General features: G+C 33.0%; 2 protein-coding genes across 2 annotated transcripts; one reads left to right on the forward strand and one right to left on the reverse strand.

Moving 5' to 3' along the window:
• Positions 1-9050: 9050 nt before the first annotated feature.
• On the reverse strand, positions 9051-14013 carry LOC137920083 (uncharacterized). The gene is made up of 4 exons (XM_068763316.1): positions 13906-14013; positions 12904-13114; positions 11621-11719; positions 9051-9268 (listed from the first exon to the last, which is right to left on the reverse strand). Exons 1-4 carry the CDS (start codon positions 14011-14013, stop codon positions 9051-9053), a joined length of 636 nt encoding a protein of 211 aa, XP_068619417.1.
• Positions 14014-15177: 1164 nt separating this feature from the next.
• Positions 15178-19072, forward strand: LOC137920020 (insecticyanin-A-like). Its single transcript, XM_068763253.1, has 4 exons — positions 15178-15306; positions 16927-17134; positions 17702-17800; positions 18870-19072. Exons 1-4 carry the CDS (start codon positions 15178-15180, stop codon positions 19070-19072), a joined length of 639 nt encoding a protein of 212 aa, XP_068619354.1.
• The last annotated feature ends 1190 nt before the right edge of the window (positions 19073-20262 follow it).

Here is a 20262-nt window from a genome sequence, read left to right on the forward strand (position 1 = left end):
AATACCTTCAAATAATCCATAAAAAAGACCATTATTATTTTTAGAAATATTTGCTTAAAATTTCCACACAATTCTCCAGTACCTTTCGAACAGCTTTAAATTAAGAATAACGAAATAAATCCCCTTGATGTAAAGAAAACTTTTATATGGCTTTGATAACGTTCGATTTTTGAATAAATATTATTTTTAATGAGGATTTTTTTACTAAACAAATTGATCAAATGTTTCTTATTCTACTGTTGCTTTTCGCTTATATTAAGCAGTGGTAATCATGTCTAGATTTTTGGCCGACAGTCGCATCTTGGATCAAAGATCGCATTATACTGTGTTGTGTTCCATATTTGAATCGCTTTTTAAAATTAAATCTAAAATTATAAAATGCGCTATTATAGAAGTAGACCGACGACATAATTAGGGTTTCGGAAAGTCGCTCAATGCGGGGAGCCTAGAACTGGTAAAGGTGAAAGCCTATGTCTTGCAGAGCGCGTCAAGATAATTTCATATTAATTCAGGGAAGACCTGGCATCTGTCTACACGTTTGAAGCAGAGAAAAGCACATTTGACAAGATGCACATGAGATATTTAAGGTCCGACGATTTTTCACTTACACGTCCCTCAACCTGTCTCCATTTACCACTGTAGGTGATTAGCATCTAGCATACTATGACTGTTTTTTTTATTACGTGATTGGTCAACTGAATTTTCAACAAATAGTTGACTAGCAAAGTTAGCTAGTGAAGTTGGAAAGTCTTCCTTTGTGACAGTTTGATATATGCAGTAAATTAATAGTAAAGCAATAAATAATTCTCGATATATTTAATCTGTTTTTAAATGGGAACGCCTCTTCCAAGGAAGAGTGAGAAGTCATCACTACTCATAACCGGAAAGTTCTCGTACTAAAAATCATTTCGGAAGAAAAGGGCTCGCTTGGTGAACTATAGGACATACACGCTCAATAAGATTCCAAATATTATAAATATTACGAAGCAGATTAAAAATCATACATATCAATTTTTTTCCAGTATAATTCAAGCGGAATATTAAATAATTAATCGGTTTCGATCTCCCTAATAAGCCCATTTACATGCGCACTCCGAACGACGATTGTAATTAAATTGCAGTCAACAGCCATCAGTGGACGATCGTTAACTAAGGCATTTAGGACGTCTCCGGCATTATTGTCTACGTGAAATGAATTAATGTTTACTACTTTAAAAACTATGGTGAACCAGCAAGCCAAGGGTAGAACATCAGGTTCTATAAGGTGGACACTTTAACCAAGTCTTGTTAAGGGCGCTGAAAAACGCCCGAGGCAAACCGCTTCCGTACGGTTTTATTTGAAATCTACGGCACAGGCATATTCCCTGCAGTTATCGTTCTACGGTTGTAATTATGATAACCCAGTGTACAGAATATTTACTTACTTTACTTTACTTTATTGGAGATAAACAGTAACAAAAGGCAGTAAGAAATTACAAACTTAGAAGCTTAGAAATATAAATTAGTTACAGATGTTACCTTATAACTATCTCACTCAGAACATATAATGATTTATTGTCAAACAATGAAAAAAACAAATAAAAACATTACTAAACAGGGATCAAAGACTATGGTTTATATATTGATATTATGTTTGTTTACATATTTATATATATAATGATAGATTTGCGATTGTAGGTTCGATTCCCGGAATACAATCTTACGTAATTTACACTTTGTGTATTCGTTTTACTAGATTCCCCCTGCTCAGTGACAAGTTTTCAGAAAACGGGCAGCAGTATCTACTGTGTACAACACTGCGATCGCCAAACTGCCTGCCAATCGTGGCGATTATGGTATATACATCCATAGATATCATTGGCCTGAAACGACGACGACGACGATTTTTTGTTATAAATAAACTAGTTTAAACATTTTATTATTGTGAACTTTCCTTTAAGTTACTATCCTAACTTAACTTCAAGTTTAAGCAAAACCAATGATTTATTTATCAGTTTATACAATGTATAGTAACCTAGTATTAAGGTCTTTTCAAATTCGCCCAAAACTGTACGTTGATATAATTCAAATCCTATGTTAAACACGAAGCTAGTATATTATACAGTGATGTACTGTAATGAACTAAACGAAACATACCACAATTCCTATCCCTTTGCAGGAAAATAGCTAGCAGTGCAATAAAAAGCAATAAAACACAAACCTAGAAAATAAATAAAATGCATATATTAATAATAGGATAAATAAAAATGTAACTGTGATAAAAAATAATAATTACTATATATGAAATAATAAAATGTTATAAAATGCTATTGAAATGAAAATAGCAAGGGAGGAATGTAAGATGACTAGAATAAAAGCGAAAGACAGAAGAAATGTGGAATGACAGACAGAAGTAACGAAAGATATTGTGAAGAATGAAAGAGAAGAGAAAGAAAATAAAATAATTAAGTGAATAAATTAAATGCTTATAAAGTCCCTATCCCAACATAAATAGGGGTACGAGAGGCCCCCAATAGCGGGGGCCATAAAAAAAAAAAAAACGAAACATACCTTGGCTTAGTTTTGTACGTGGTGTTTGGTAAAAGGGAAATTGTTATAAATAAAAAAAAATCGGAACACAAATGGTATTTTATCATGTGGTGAATGAGAACCGTAGGAATAAAGTCTTATGGAGAAAATAATTGAATACTTCACGAAATTGTTACTTGCGCCGATCAGATACGAACAACAAGAAATTGTTGGATCCTTTCAAAAATAAAGTTCTAAACTTAAAGATGATAAAAGACTGCAATTATCTCAATTATGATAATAGCTTCATGGTACTTCATGGTAAAATTTCAAAATACTACAAAAAGCAACAAAACTTGACTGCACAGAAACTGTTTAGGTTTTTAATGTCATCGACTGAATAAATAAATTGGAGATGCATTTAGATCATTTTTAGTGTAAAAAATTACAAAAAGTTAATATTTCTCGACTTTCCTTACAGGAAGTGAACGTTTAATAAAATATTGTTAAAGCTCCTCAACAATGTACAGCGCTTAACAAACATGAAACGTTTCAAGACGGAGCCTTAAGTGCTGACAACGGAAATTAGATCTTCCTTGCGACTGTCGCTGCATGTTGTATCCTTTCCTTTGAAAAATCTTCGAAGCGCTGAACTTGCTAATTTACTGTTTTCCAATCTAAATTGACATTTTTTATAGTTAACTTAACTTTCAGATTGTTACACGAACTGTTGCAAGTTCTGTGTGACTTGCCAAAGATGAGATCATTCAAAGAACGCATTTACAGAGTTTTTTTTTGTTTTTAGTCGGACCTCATTATTGGAGACTTCTCGTTGTCTCTACTATTTCTGGTCGAGGGCTTTATACTCCGGGTGAATGAGTTTTTCAAGTTATTTAATTTTTATTGAAATACTTCTTCCTTCCATCACAATATCTTTTACGCCTTCTTTTTTTACTTCACGTGTTCTTCCTTTCTTCCCTCGTCTACATTCCCTGATCACAATTTTACATTACATATCACAGAATTTTATAACTCATTTCATAATTTTTAAAAGATTTTTATCACCGTTTTGTTTACTTTCTGCAAATCAAGTTAGACCCTATTTATATTTATTGTGATCTGCACCAATCATTAACAATACTCAGGGAATGTAGGGCGCAGAATGTCGTCGCCTATTAAAGAAGGGATGCTTACTCCATGTATTCTCCCCATCACCTTGGAATCAGAGCGAACCTCCACTTTATACTTTTTTAACTTCCCATAGCAAGTGTGCACGTCCGTATTCTCCTCTATAAAACCTTGAGACCCTTGCGGTCGTACTTCCTCTGCTGTGATATATGGGGTACAGCCAGTGGCGTAGCTAGGGGGTGGCGAGCGAGGCGGCCGCACCAGGCACCACAAGCAGGGAGGGCACCAAAGTTAAAAATGTTTTTTTTAATTTTTTTTTTGAATGATGAATAATGAAATGTTAAAAGAAAAATGAAAACCATAATTTAAAGTAAGTAACATAAAAAGAGTATCGAATTTTACTATTTTTGTGCTAAAAAGTTGTTAAATAATATGAACATTAAAAAAAATATAATATACACAGTGTTTAAGCTTTTCATTCGCAAAACACATTGTTTTTTAAAAGGGCCCTAAATGACAAAATAATAAATTATTACATTATTGCAAGATTATTTAATGATAAATAGATTAAATAATCTTGCAATAATGTCAATATTACATGAACTAGTCGACACTATTGATTTAGAAAATGTGATTAATGACTTTGCAGGCCAAAAAGCGAGCAATGTACGTTTTAAATTTTTCCAATAAATTTTATTAAAATTTAATGTTATTTTATATATATTTATTATTATTTCGAACCAAAAAAATTATATACTAACTACATTCTGTTCTGAATTTTGAAATTATTTAGACTCTTTAGGTGGGGGGGGGGGGGCACCAAGCCCCAATCTGCCCCAGGCCCCAAATACCATAGCTACGCCACTGGGTACAGCATTAATATAAACATGTTTTATGAGCAGTTCTCTAACATAATTTAATTTAAACACTGTTTTACGACAATCACACGGCATATATAATGGCACACTAATTGCTGTGGCGATATTTCTTAACGCAGTGTCCAGTTACGGCGGTATTCTTAATGACGTGTCGCATGTCAAACAAAACGGTTGTTCTCTCTCTGCTCAAAGCGTACTGTCGGTAAGGGCTCCATGTGTCACAGTTATGCGATATGTGTGGAGCTTATATTATTAAAAACCCGAATATTATTTCCTTTGAATTAATGTTAATATTTATATTAAGCGCCTGTTGAATTATAAAGGCAATTAGTTGTGATTAAACCTTTGCTCAGATCTTCGTATTCACATCTTACTAAGGTCATTGGAAGACGCTGTATGCTTGGAAGTCTAAAAGGGAGGCCTACAGTGGACATCATGTGACAGTTCACGAAGTCTATATATTTTTAACGGCGAACAAATTGTTCAATATTAAACGAAAACACTTTTAAACAACATATAAATCACGATTCATTTATTTTATTCGTGTTACATATACATGTAACTCTACGAAAAGCGGAATTAAATGACATAAAAAAGGTATTTTATTACTTTGTAGAAGCTTCTTACGAGAAATATAAAAACGATCGTAAAATTTATATTCATAAAAAGATTCATGTCTAAAGTACTAAAGTTAAGCAAAGAAAACCTAAATACGTCTTAGATTGCCGCAATAAAAATACTTTTTGTCATGTAATTTTATGCTCTACTCGGTGTTCGGTGTAGTAATATGTAATTAGGAAAAATAAAAAAGATTAAACATTTTGCAACTTTTTTATGTATAAAAAAATAACTAAATTATTATTTTTATTTAAAACTCTTTATTGTAGAGATTAGAACATAAATACATAGATGCATAATAACTAAGAAAATAGACAGCTTTTACTTCCGTGAGTTTCAGTCAGTCAGTTTAAGTCCGTCATTTCTCAAGAATACGTTTGTTCAAAATTCAAATAAAGTATGGCATCGGTTGCGATTCGCGGTTCGGTTAACAATTGGGCAAAACATTAGTTTCAAGCTAAATGAATGTCTACGATATACTTGACAAAAATATGTAACGATGAATGATCCATAATAATCTGGTACAAATGCTCAAGATCCTCAATACAAGCAATCTTCTGAAGGATAAAATTACCATAGAGAAACAAAGCGAAAAGTAAATATCTATTCACCAATGAACTGACTTCACTAAATTTTTAATAACCGTTTGGTCAATACGAAAAACTGTTTTATCATATTTTGTTCGGATGATAAATTCCTCAGACTCAAGAAGAAACAAACTTAATCGGACTATGTATTTTATCACAAGGATATGAATACCATATAAAGCAATTAAAATCAATCATAAAAGATAATTAATTAATCGAATAAAAATATAAGACGAACATGTGTAGCCATATTGTTGTTTGAAAACGAAAATCGTTCCAAATTCAAAAGTGACAGAAGTGACAACAAATTGTAACGTTTCGTATATTAATTATTTGTTAGAAAACATAACAGCTTATATTATTTCGGATTAGAACTTGAAATTATTGACTACATACATAAGTTCATACTCGTATGATAATATATAAACTTATCTATTCCTCACCCGAGCCGACAGCAGGCAACAAATATAGGTGTACAAATAAAGTAGACGGGAGATACGTGGGCTGTGGATTAAATAGCCATACTTTCGAGCAGATGTCACGGCGCGCAAAATTATTGTGAACCCAAAACGTTTCGCAATTTTTTGATAATATTCTATTTACGAGTGAGCGGGCGCTCAACAAGCTGTTATCTTTGATATCTAGTCTAGCTTATCTAGTTAGAATTTTGCTAAATGATAATCCAACTGTTACATATTTGGTTTGTTCAAACATGCAGCGATAACATCTACCCCAGTAAAAACGTTGTAAGTTGTAAGAAATCACATATGTTGATGATAAGCTTTTTAATGAGGTCCGTAGACAAATGAAAGTAACCAAAATAGCCTAGCCGATTGGCGGTGAAGTGGCAATAAGAATGCTCTATAGCAGGGGTGGCCAACTTTTTAATTAGTGCCATTTTTCGGAATTTGAATTTTTTTGCGAGCCGCAATTGAATACGCATTTAAAACACGCATAAGAATAATTTTATTAATCACATGTATTGAAATTATTTAAACAAAAGTACAATATATGTGTATTGAAGTTAGATATAATGGCCCACGTATATGACAGCATTATTAATAATACTTAAGATGCCGATTAGTTAATTATGATCGTTGTTTGGATTTCACTAATTTTATGGTGAAATAATAATAGCAATTATTCACACCGTAATTTATTTCGATTTCCCAGGAACTGATATTGGTAATATATATTTAAATATTGAAATAATTTGAGAGTCAATCGGAGCCAAAAAAAATCGTTCACCAAGCTGCAGTTTGGCCACCCCTGCTATACAGCGTGCAGGACAGGTGACCGCTGTTGCCTTAAGGTTTTAGAGTTAGGACCACAGACCAGCAAACTCAGAGTTGAACGAACCTATAAGGTGTCCTTATTAAAGATATTAGATGAAGGTCGCTTTCCACCGGCCTTGTTCGAATACTCTACTGCTGAAGTTATGATGATGAAGCTTTTTGCAGAAGCAGTGCAGAAGGGGCTCGTACGTGTAACGTTCAAGTTTAATAGAAATGGTTTAAGTTTTATATTTTTATTTAAAAAATTTATACAAATTTGATATTATTAGATAGGCAGAGACCTATTCCATAAACTTTAATCAGCTGAAATAACGCGATGTTGCGTGTGAACTTTATTAAATTTCTATGAAATAGATTGAACAGTGAACTACTTACAATTGTTTAATATTAAGCATTATTCCATTACTTTGTGGTGTATCGTATAGATAGCTTTCATCTTCATCATTATTTCCCTTATGACATCCAATACTAGACATAGGCCTCCTCCATCATTTTGCAATAAGACCGATTAAAAGCTACCGATTGCTTTTGTCTATTTCTAATTGTAATTTAACCCGAAGTGTCTATATAAATATATCGCTATCGCTACAGATCGCTCAAGACTATATTCGACTGATGCGAAAAAGTAAATATTATACAAGCTGTTTTGCTATGTGTAAAATCTTAAAGGAGTGAATGTATATCATTACATTTGTTGACAAATTTTTCACTCTATTTCCAATCATTCTGTATAGTGTATAAAGATTTATTTAGCTGCGAATACTTACACAATAGGGGAATATTATTTACTAATAATATTGTAACTAACTAAATAACACATGTCATCTTAAGTAAAATAAAAATAAAGTCGTAATGAAATGTTATTATTTTATATTTATCTCTTTATAGTATATAACATTTTTTTTCTCTTATCAGAACATAAATATAATAGATGTTTAGTTCATTCAAATATTGAATAAACAGGCTTGAAAAATATTACAATTTAGAGCTTCTTATTTTAAAATATACTATTAATATATGGTTATATATAAATAACAAACTGTTACAATATCATATATACATATAAAGTAAATATAATTATCCATATAAAAATATGTGTAGATTGCAATATGTTATTATTGATGGCAGAATTTTCTTATTCGATGTAATTAATGTATAATAAATATTTACATATGTGTAATTTTCTTAATGCAATGTTTTTTTAAGATAAATACGGTGTGAAAGTTTAAAATGATATGCATTAAACTTTTACACCTCAAGGTCACCCGGAGAGCAATGACTGTGCTCGAAATGAGGAGATATACGAACCAATGTCACCGATGTAGCTCGTCTGAAATAGCAGAGGACTCAGCTCGGGAAAGTGACGGCTGTTGGAGCCAAAAAGGTTTCTTTAGTGCGACCATGACACCGGAGACGTGACGTGGGTAGACTCAAGATGGACCGACGACACAAGCAAAGTCGTGGGAAGTCACTAGTGCCGAGCAACGAAAGACATTTTCACGTTTATATAGTATCACACAAATCGCTTTAACCTAAGTGGTGTTTTATAAATATAACTTAACATTTATTTATTACTAAGTATTGTATACAACCTCTTTCACTTAAAACGTACTTAGTTTTCCTAAATAAGACTCAAGAATATTATACCTCCTTCCATCAATTCTCGAGTAAAGAAACTACAGATGCTATTACCATTAACACGTTCACTGCGGGCCCAATTTTGAAGAACTTTCAGCTGGTGCGGCTGAGGTCGAATCAGCCTCAAGCTGAACTTCCTAGTAGTGCGGCTGAGGCTTTTTCTGCCTCATGTTTCAATCATTTTTTTTACAATATTGAGTCAATGCTTCGCAGACATAAAGAAAGTTATATTTGTCTTTGTCATACCTCATACGGTTGAGTGTAAACAGCCGCCGCACTAGAGAGAAAACACGAGTTTTACGCGCCGAACCAGTGCAAAGTCTACCATGAGGCTGAATCGACCTCAAGCCGCAATGAACGTGTTAAGGGTAATTTTTACTGGTAATTAAGTATATAAACTAATAAAGTCGTCGAAATAAGGTAGCAGCTGCTGCAGATGCCATTATAAATGTCGAAGGATTGAGAAATGTTCCACTGCTGACTTTACAGGAATTCTCCGTATTATTAAAGTAAACGAATGGTGTGCTTTGCAGGCTGTAGTTCGCAATCGCTTGGTCAAGTTTCAACGCGTCGTCATCTTTTGTGTGTTGGGTCCTTGTTAATTTCCACAGTTCATCTAGAAAAAAAGTAATTTAATAGTTATTTAACTGAATAATGACTGTGTATACGAGAAGTCCTCTTACATCTAAAGTTATTATTGCATTAAAGATTTATAAATCAATGAATTTTATTGCAGAAAAATGGAGCAAATCACTGTAAAGAAAGAAAATATGTATGTTATAGTATACAGTTTACTTTATAGTACAAAAATAAAATAAATATTCAGAGAAATTATTAAACATAGATGTATGTTTAGGAGTAAACTGTGAAGCACCTTCTTATGCAATATCTGTCAGTGCCTGACGGGGCGAAGAACATAGTCTTTCACTTCAGGTCCACTGGCAAGCACACCGGCGTTTTAAACCATGGATAGGTGTATTCGTAATTTTTGAACGAGATCGAATTAAAATAAAATTAAATTAGGAGATCCGTAGAAAAAAGAAAGTAGCCGGCACAACCCAACCAGCGGTGAAGGCGACATAAAGCACAGGATAGATGTTCGCTGTGGTCTTAAAGTTCTGGACTAAAAATCGGCAAACGCAGCGAAGGGCATCCACGCACAAGGTAGATACGTCTTGTTAAGGAAGATGGCGGCTAACTCTTACAGGTCCTATGAGAAATCTATGCCCAGCAGTGGGCGTCTTACACCTGAAATTATCACTATGATGACTGTATATCCAATAGTTGATGATTTCTTCTCAGCAGGAATAGTATAAAATATAATTTATATTAATATCCAAAATTTTGGACCATAACACCTATTTATACCTCTTTTGAAAAACGAAACGTTATTTTGAGAAAAACGAAAATAAACGATGTGATTTATTGAGAATATGTATTGTTGTAAAATGTTCTCTTAGAGAATAGTTTTCATACACCCTTATTTCTATTGTTTGAACCCGTCCATTCTTCGGTAATTTTGTTATTAATTTATAACAAATATGTTATCAGAAAGAATTTACTAAATTCTTTTTAAATGCAATTACTTTTATATTTATAAGTCGCGTATGCAAGACGGAACACAGGAAGTTTACATTCCAGTCTACTTTCAGAATAAGTATTATACCCTTGGTTCCAAGGTTTATTATTGTGCCGTAAATATTGGAGCGTAAACTCAGATATTTTTTATAATATTTTAACGCGTCATTGATCTATAAATATCTTAACAATTAGGAAGTAAAATAACTAAGAGGGGATTGAAAAAAAAACGTAATTTTCCGCATCAGTGACGGTCACAGGCCATGAAACGAGATGATACTGGTATCTGTGGTAATCAGTCGAAATCTTCTACATTACGACTAATTTATAGTAAGCGGGATCATTTTCAAAAATATACGTTTTAGTCGTAAAAATGATGTCCAAAATTGTATTTTATATTTGCTGGTATTTATAAATCCTCGGAAACCTTTAACAAGATCCCCGAAAAAAAATAATTCATGGATCCCTGTCCAATGTCACGAGCACCTGCTTCAATATATATAATTTATACAGCATGTTTAATAACTTTAAAACCAAATTATATAATAACATTGTAAATAATCATTTCATCCCGCTTATTTGTTTCATTTTTATTTAATGTGCAACTTAAGACGTCATTTTAATAAATACTTTATAAATAAGTTATATCTAAGTACATTTTTCTCTCGGCACTCTATATCGGTTCGGAGGTAAAAATTAAAAGGGGTGAATGTGTTACTAATTTGCTGTCAATTAATATTTGTTACATCCTATATATTAGGGAGACCGGAAAGTAATGTCGCTTTCTCAGGTTAATTTCACACGACCACATTTTTAACAAGTTTTTATTTATAATCAACAATATATTCACGTTTCTTGTCAACAACCTTTTGCCATCTAGTATACAAATTTCCAAAGCCAGCGCGTTAAAAATCAATCGGCATTTCTGTATATATGTCGACAGAAACGACATTACTTTCCGGTCCCACCAATACAAAATCTCAAAAATAAAATAAATAGCGTTAGGCTTTTAAAAGCATTTTCTTATTTCAAATTACCACAAATTAAAATTAATCATAGTTTATTATCTGTTCCTGTATTTATAATACAAGAATTCATTGGCCAGTCGCATTCGTATAAAAGAAATACTTTTTAACGCTTTTCAGATTGATAACTTTATACAGGGTAGTAGGATATAGGTGTAAAATCTTTAAACCTTTTTACTGTCAAATGAGATATATACATCTTCAAAGGTTTTATATTTATAAACAATTACCTCGTATAAAGAGTTCCACAAGTCGAAATAATTGGTAAAAAATTGCTAATAAAGTTTTGAACAATAAGCAAACTACGTTATAAATACTTATTTCACGCTTGAGAAAAATTTTAATTTATCAATGAAAGTACTTACAAGTGCTTGACACGCCATCTACATTGTCATAACAGGCAAAAATCACTGCATAGTGTTCATATTCCACGTCCAAAAACGAGTAAGTTTCAGTTCTTTGATCTGGAAATCAACAATGAACAAGCAATAAGAATTATGCTCTCTATTAGTGAAGTTTTTGTTCATTTGAATAAAGTAAAAGCAGTTCCTAAAACAAACAGCATAATTTCTCTATCTACTAATTATTTGTTTTTTTTTTGTACGGTTTTTTGTTTATCTGTACTTTTCTTGATTATATATATTCTGTGTAAACACTACATCTTGAGGTATTTGTTCGATGGTTCGACATCTATATTATTAAAAAAATAAAATTGTATTAAGTATTTTAATTTGCTGCTATTAAAACTAACACAAACAAAGCGTTATAGTGAGATGAAGTGAAAATAAAGAACTTAAAAAGTCAATAGATGGCGCCACGCTTTAAAGAAAGCATTGGCGGCGGATTTAAGTAGATTCGTGAGGTAATTCCCCGCGTTTTATAATAATGTGGGCGGTCCTGCAGTACCGTAACTCATTGGGGCACTAAACTTCTGCCGTTGAAAGTAAAGTAGTATGAACAATCGTTGCCGTATTTTTAACAAAAGGTGTCAAGGTAGGCCGTATGAATTTAGCCGGCAGTATTCTAGCATTACATTTCCATTGTCCTAGCAACGGAAGGGTATCCCGTGAAGATTTTTCACCGCGAAACAAAAAAAGAAGACTGTCCGAATTTTGATATCGAGTAGATAATTATAGCTAGCGATAGGCCACATAACGCACGGAATATATTGCTCAAGGACTCTAACGTTCTGGAGTGAAGACCACAGACCGGCAAACGTAGCGAAGAAAGTCCATCTACAACAGTGTTTCCCAACGAAGGGCCCACTTCTCGCGGAGGCACAATTTAATTGTTAAGAGGGCAATTCAAAAGTTCGACCCCTTCACTTTAATATAAAAAATATGAACACAGGAGGCGTAAGAGTGTTAGAAAGACTACGGTTGGGGCATGCCCCAAAAATGTTGGAAAATACTGATCTGCATGAACAGACAACCTTGCTAAGTTCGTTAGATGATGGATGCAAGTTTGTTTAACTGGTTCTTTTGAAAATCTATAATGTCTTGTGTTCTCAAGTGGATGTCCCATGGCTAAAATGATAACAGTGATGATAAAATGATAAAATTTTAACTAACTAAACTAATAGACATATGCGAGGTGATGATTTTGATCTAAAGGATACTTGTATATACTGTTACTTATATATACAAACCTGTATATGTAACCATTAGTAAATCTCCAGTATTGTTGCTGTCCACAGTAAGTTCAACTGATCCATTATAATAACTTAAAGTGTTATTGGAAATCCAGCTAATTGATACGTCGGTGGTGTTGTCGCCTTTATGATTGAAAAGAACCATAGCGCAGTCGCCTTTTATATCAAGATCCGTGGCTACTGCAGCCATGTACCATTTCCCATCCAACTGAAAAAAAATTAAAGGTTCGTTTAAAAAAAAAAAACTTTTGAAGAATTTGAGTTAGAAAGCAATTGTTAAAATTACGCAGTGATGAACTCGTGCAATTGATTCATAAATATCTCTGTTGGAGAAAAACTAGCAGTGGAGTCATAGCTTATAAAACGGACATTAGAAGCGCACAGACATTTTACAAGTGCTTCGAGGCCTGCACTGCTATAACATTATTCCGTTAAAAGACCTATTTATTAAGTGTATGTTTAGTTTAATTTAATACTGAGACTTCCATATAGTTTTTTAAAGACGGGGTACTACGGCTGTCAAAGATATGTGTAGTTGTTCGTTTTATGAACTCTTCTAATCCTATGAATCTTTTTTATATAACTCTTAGATTATATATGATTTAAGGGCTTGCGTGCGCGAAACACGGGCTTGCGTATGTAAGGATAGGTCTTATGACAGCTTCGTAATAAGAAACACCCAAATCTAGAATTTTTTTTTTAGAAAAAATATTATTTTCCAATTTTTATAAATAAGTGGGCTAATAAGTAATCCGTCTCGTGTTTCAGCGTGATGAACGCGAGTACATTTCTTGGAAGCATTTAGCTGCTACAACATAATATTAAAAGAATGAAAATACTTGATTTTTGGCTTAATGTAATGTATGATGTTTACGTGAATGTTTTTAAATTACATTTTCTAAGAAAAATTGGTAAATGAAAATAGATTTACTATTTCTTTTATGTAAAAGTTTTCTGCATCAATAATTTATGTATTTTTTAAATTAATTATAAACTCACTTCCTTCAAATCCAACTCCCTCGGAGTAATGAAAGGGCAGCTCGAATTTTGAACGACACTCCCTACGCTGAACACAACGGATAATAGAACAAATATACAAAACAACATCTCGATATCACAAATAGTGGGTCTAACACGAAGTGATGTCGCAAACTGCAACGTTACAGTACAATTAATTTGTTTTATACTTAAGTACGTTTTTTACAAGTGATTCCGTAATAATTACACGAACAAATTTCCGCTATAAAAACTTTGACAAAGCAAATTGAACGACGATAGCTTTACTTAGAGGAAACTGACATAATAAAGTCCAGTTTCCGGTTACGATGTTTAAATATTCTAGCATAATATAAACTTGTCACTTACTTCCGGTTGTCATTAGCTATTGGGCGATTTTGGGAAGAAAATGACGCATAAGTAAATTTTGGTTTGGAACACGTTGGACAATTTCTTCTGTCTAAAACTGTTGGCCGGTTTCTATTTAAATCTTTCCTATCGCAGTGTGCAGTTATTATAAATCACTAAAACTATGCAAAGCTAAATCCTTCGTCACTATGGTCCGTTATAGAACCAGTTGCATTCCATTTGTAAACTTTGATATAATTTGTTGAAACTGTACATCGCTACAGTTACTTCTAGCGCTTCCTGTTAGAACTGGTTCCCGCATTGGGGAGACACGGTTTCTGGTAGGGAACCAGCGAAGCTAAGAGCAACAATGGCTGGCCAGAGGTGTAGAGCTAGCCAGATGCGGCCGCTCTAGGTGACGGACTCGGAAATTCGTTGCTGGCGTTAGATTAAGAATCCGATAAATGAGACACTCTAGATTCCGGAGTACCTTTAGTAGAAGAAGGGAACTATTTTTTCTCTTCTTCATTGTTTCTCGAAGGTTTCATAGACGACCGTACCTAGCTGAGTGTGTGTAAACGTTCTCTGGACCTCACCATATAGCAATGACGAAGGAACATGGAAGGTGTTTTAAGAGAAGCAAGAGATAACAAGTTACCATTATTAAAACGTTAAACTTACCAATACGTATTTGTATTTTTATTCGGATAGTAAAATTCGAAGAAACATGTCAATTTTCCAAGAAAACTAAAGATATCATCATATTTAAAGACTTAGAAAAAAGTTATTGTATATACAATATGATATCATTCTCAAACAATTTATGACGAAACACATCTCATTGGGATGTTAGATAAAATATTATCGATAGATAATGATAAACTCTTGTACTAGAGATATAGATTCAACACGACACAGTTTTATAAAATGACAAGTATAAAATATTATGCAGTTTTAATAGTTACACTAGCAAACTTGAAATTATGTACAAATCAAGTGTTACAATTTGGACCGTGTGTTGAAAGGGCGACTGTAAAGTTTTTTGACGTGGAAAACGTGAGTTTCAAATAATATTTAGCAGTTGTTTTTTGAAATTGCGGATTTATATTTTTGGTGCTTCAGAAAGAATTGCAAAAATTGTTATTTTTAATGTAAGAATCTATCGAATTTAATTATCAAAGTATCAATCATGTCCAGGGTTGTCAAGAAAAACAAAGTATTTTGATTAATTAAAAACCATTTTTTAAGAAAAATATTTAAATTTTTATTATATTGTAAAGAGTATATTCGGTTATAAGAATAACAATATTAGTGTCTAAACAATATCCTAAGTAAGAAAAGGACCAATATTTAGCCACTTCCGCACATGCAGTGGTAGTCGTGCAACAAAGTGCACCGCCCTGCCAGCCCGCTGATAAATGCGTATGCGGCAAACAATGCAAACTACACAACTGCCACCGTTAAAACACAAAGTGTTTGGCACTAATCGGTGTAACATAACTCCTGAAGATGCCCCGTGTAGGGGTGAAACACGTGTTGAGTGATTTAACTGCATGTGCGGAAGTGGCTAAATATTGGTCCTTTTCTTACTTTGGATGGACTTCCGCAAGGTAACGCCTGATTCCATTAAATAAACAATATCCACCACAAACAGGTATAAAAGCTGTGGGAGTCGTATATACACTGACGTGATGTCTGAATGAATAATAGGTGTAAGATTTTGTGGGCGAGCGTAGCCGACGGGCGAACTTAGGTGACGAATTAGTGCAGCGAGCACATGCACGCACCGGTGACGCGGGCGCAGACCTTTTGTTACTTTTGTTTCTTTTATTTCTTTTGCGCCTTTGTTCTATTGCCCGCTTTCACTCGGTCGCAGAGCACATTGCGCCCCAGAGACCTACGACGAATGCACGTCCTTTTTGCTCGCACTCAAGCGCTAATAAAAATTTGTTCGTGTGTTAAATAAATTGTTAAAGTGTTACAAACATCCTTTAATAAGATACTAACACTTTAAAGCTAATTATCATAGTAAGATAATATAATCTATGGCGTATATAAAGGCATCAAATTACTTTGAAAGATAGCAATATTTCTCATAGGTTATTCATAATAATTCCAGCCCTAAGATATTCATTTCTAGAGGCCTTTGTAGCAGTGTTAAATAAATCAGTGGCGTTAAATTACATGATAAGGGTTACCAATTAAAAGCTGAACTACTATTTTTTAGTTCGCAACAAATTTATAATTTTGGACACGTGGCACAGTCCGGCATTTATAGATCGCACTAATTGGATGCTGTTAATTATTTCTATTGGATATCTGTAGGAAGGCCTTTGTCCAGCAGAAGACATCCTTGGTGATAAAATGATGATAATGATGAATCGGTAGAACCCCATTTTACGTGGTAAAATCCGTAGCCTCGTTTGGCAGCTGTTAGATCGTTTTGGCGAATGCTCCTTATCAGTGGCCTGGTTCAAGGGCTCCTGAAGCCTCCTTGGCTTGGGCTGTCATTCAATATTCATTAAATATCCCGATTCCAAGTCATTCTGTAACGCGAATTCTTGACTATTTGTACTGAAATAGTAAATTATCGTTAAAAAGCACTATGGATATTTCTTTAAAATTGAAAATTGAACTGTTTTTTTCTAATTGAATGAAAACATTATGGAATTACAGTTTCTTGGACTCTGGTACGAGATAGAAAGATTTCCGACATGGTACGAAGGTTACACACAATGCGCGTACCGTAGATTCCAAGCATGTGGGCGCAGGATAGAAATCGAACACAGCTTCGTTCGGGACAACGTCAGGTTTATTTTACACGTAAATAGCTCTTATGCACCTGGGGATGAAGCCATATTTAAATTCAAAAAGAACAATCTAGGTATGTAACTTACAATTTATATATTTTTTTAATTTATTTTATTCTATTTTACAACAATTGATCGGTAAAACGATTTGATAAACGACCAATTATCATCATTTTTTTCTATAAAACATTAGGGACGTAATTTGACTATACGGATTAATCGTGATGATCGGGGCTGACGTTCCACGTAGTAAGTCTATGAAGGCATCCTTACAATAAATTGGGGTTGACTTTCACTGACCATACTACTCTTCGTATCTAACCAAATTTTAAATGAACTTACTAATGCTGATTTAGAAGATCGTTGTAGAAATCAGTTGATTTTCACTTTTGACTGGCCTAAATCAGAAGCCTCTTTTTCCTACCTCCACCACAACAAATTCACTATGATTTCATTCCCAGATGTTTCGTTAAATAGATCGTAATACATATTCATCTTAGTTGTGAGATATTTGGAAAAAAATTGTTTCTGAAAACTCGTTCGACTTAATCATAATAAACTATAAATGTAACAAATATTAATTTTATGTCTTAGTTTACGAATGAATTATGAACTTGTAACACTGCTTTTAATGCTTGCAGATCCTATAGGAATACCTTTAACTGTGATTGCAACGGACTATAAAACATATGCTGTCACATATGGCTGCAGAAATGACGAAAACTTAGATATAAAATACAGTAAGTATTTATTTTTAACTTTTTATTTTTCCTGGATTATTTCCATCAAAAGACAGTCGTTTCGAATAAATAAAACGTACTTAAGACTAATAACTTTACTTATTGATTTAATTTATTAATGTTAATCAATTAATATCCTAAGTCTAACCTAACTTGAAAGTATAATGTGATATCAGGTTATTTTTGAAAAATTTTCTCAAAATCTCAAATATTTGAAAATAGCTAATACCGACTTATGACAGCTATTTTAATTTACTTTCTGGTTGGTGAAGGATGAAGAAAAACAAAAGTTTTTGTACTATTTTTATCGCATTTTTATTTACTTCTCTCTATAAGTACCTTCTTGTAGGTTGACATAAATCTAAAATAAATGTAGTAAAGATTTTTTCAAGTTTTTACTTAAATATGTGTATATATATATATATATATACACATATTTAAGTAAAAGCTTGAAAATATATGTTTATAAATAATTATAAAGATGTGTAAATTTACGAAAGATATTTAGGTTTATAAGAGAATGGTAGAGATAAATGTATGATTTCGGTATTGTACTAGTATTACCATTTACTCTTGTTAACATTTCTGACGTAAGATATAATTAGAGTGTATAAAAAAATTCACGCCCTCGAGATTTGATATCGTAAAGTTGCTTAAGGCAAGCGTCTTTAGCAATCATCTACTCCAAAATTAGTCAATGACTATTTATTATCATCATGTTAACTGATAAAAGCCCAATGCAAGGTTTACGCCTCCCCCCAAAAATCGCCACTATTACCGCTAATTTCAGCAGCCTTGACTATACCGTGAGTTCACCTACAGTCACCTCGTGGTCGCCATTCAAGCATTCAACATTTTGGCTCCAACGGTCGTCAGATGAACGAGCGATGTACCCCGCCTACTACCATTTTAGACCAGCATTTTTTTAAACTACGTCCATGACTTGACTTTTATCCGGATCTCCTTGTTTCTGATTTCTTGATTTACCTATTTTAATTAAAATATGTGAAAACTATTCGTCGGTCCACTAAGTGGTCATTAACCAATTGATAATTTAAAAAAAAATCAGTTTCAGCATCAATATTATCGAGGGAGAAGACTTTAGCGCCGGAGATACTAGAGATAGCGTATAAGGAAGTGAATTCACTGCCATATGCCAGTACAGTTTACCTTGAACCTGTGGAGCATGACAAAGAGAAGTGTTCGCATCACTGGACTGCTCACGTGAACGCAGAAAACACCGAAGAAGACGAATATGAATCATTATGCTAACAACCCTATATTAATTATCATTAAATATTTTTCTATTGTTGTAAATTAAATGTTTTTTTATATACAATAGTTTCTTACTGTATTTTAAATTTTACAGGTTTATTTTACAGTCACTCATTTAAATTATTTTAAAATTAGCATCATTTAAAGTTCTGCGTCGCTTTTCACTAAAGTATGTGCAAAGAAAATCGTACCAAAAGATGTTCACGTTTAGCTAAAATGCTTTTACTGTATCTTGGATTATCTATTTTGTATTATATACTCTGTTTATTACTTTTCAGTGGTATATAGTTAGAAAACAAAAAGACTCAAATTCAAAAGAAACTATAAACAAATAGAATTCCTCTAAAATGTTTCTTGTTCTTGACAAGTTCTAAATTTTTGATCTAAGAAACCACATAAATTGTAGATTTTAACAAATATTTTAAAAATCATATGTTAAAATCAAAAGTTTGTCATGAAAGATATTATTTTTTAAAATGTTTATTATTTAAAAATAGTGATTAGAGCAATTTAACTTTAAGCTACTCTTTAATGCATTATACAAGGGAGTTTATGAAGGCGCATGTAAAGAATGTCATCATTACACATATGAAGTTAATACAGTTAGTACTAGATGGCGCTCATTGTATTTTAATTCGCAATATTCTTTTTATGCAGCCAGCTATGAGTGATAAGCGGTTCACCTATCATGGCAGTTCCTATGCCAGGTCATTTCTTTAAGCATCTGCATTGGGGAACTAAGCGGTTCGCATCGCAACCTGGTGGTAGAACAGAATATAGAGACTTGAGACTTTACTCCCGGGGAACGATCATCGTGATGGAGCATCGCTACCTATCTTTCAACATCTCATATCTTTTTATTATTCTTTGTCATATTTAGAAAGTAGTGATTTTTAAAACAATGTGCACTAAAGGAAATTTCGAAACCCAAAAATACTGCTTGAAATTTTAATAAATATATAAAAGCTATTTAAAAAGATTGCTCTAATATATATTACATAAATAATCAAGCCGAATTTTCTTACGCGAATTAAAAACTTTACTAATTTTTAACTATAAACAATACAAATAGCTGAATAATCAAAGCAAAAAAGAAGCAAAATCAAAAGAAAAAATTCATCATCATTATAGCCATAGATCACTGTTGCATAAAGACCTCCTTCATTCATTTCCAGTAGAACTGGCAA

The sequence above is a fragment of the Battus philenor genome, unplaced genomic scaffold (genome assembly GCF_028537555.1).
Source record: "Battus philenor isolate CCGP_79_NKW_IND1 unplaced genomic scaffold, ilBatPhil1.0.hap1 SCAF_17, whole genome shotgun sequence".
In the NCBI taxonomy this organism is placed as follows: domain Eukaryota; kingdom Metazoa; phylum Arthropoda; class Insecta; order Lepidoptera; family Papilionidae; genus Battus; species Battus philenor.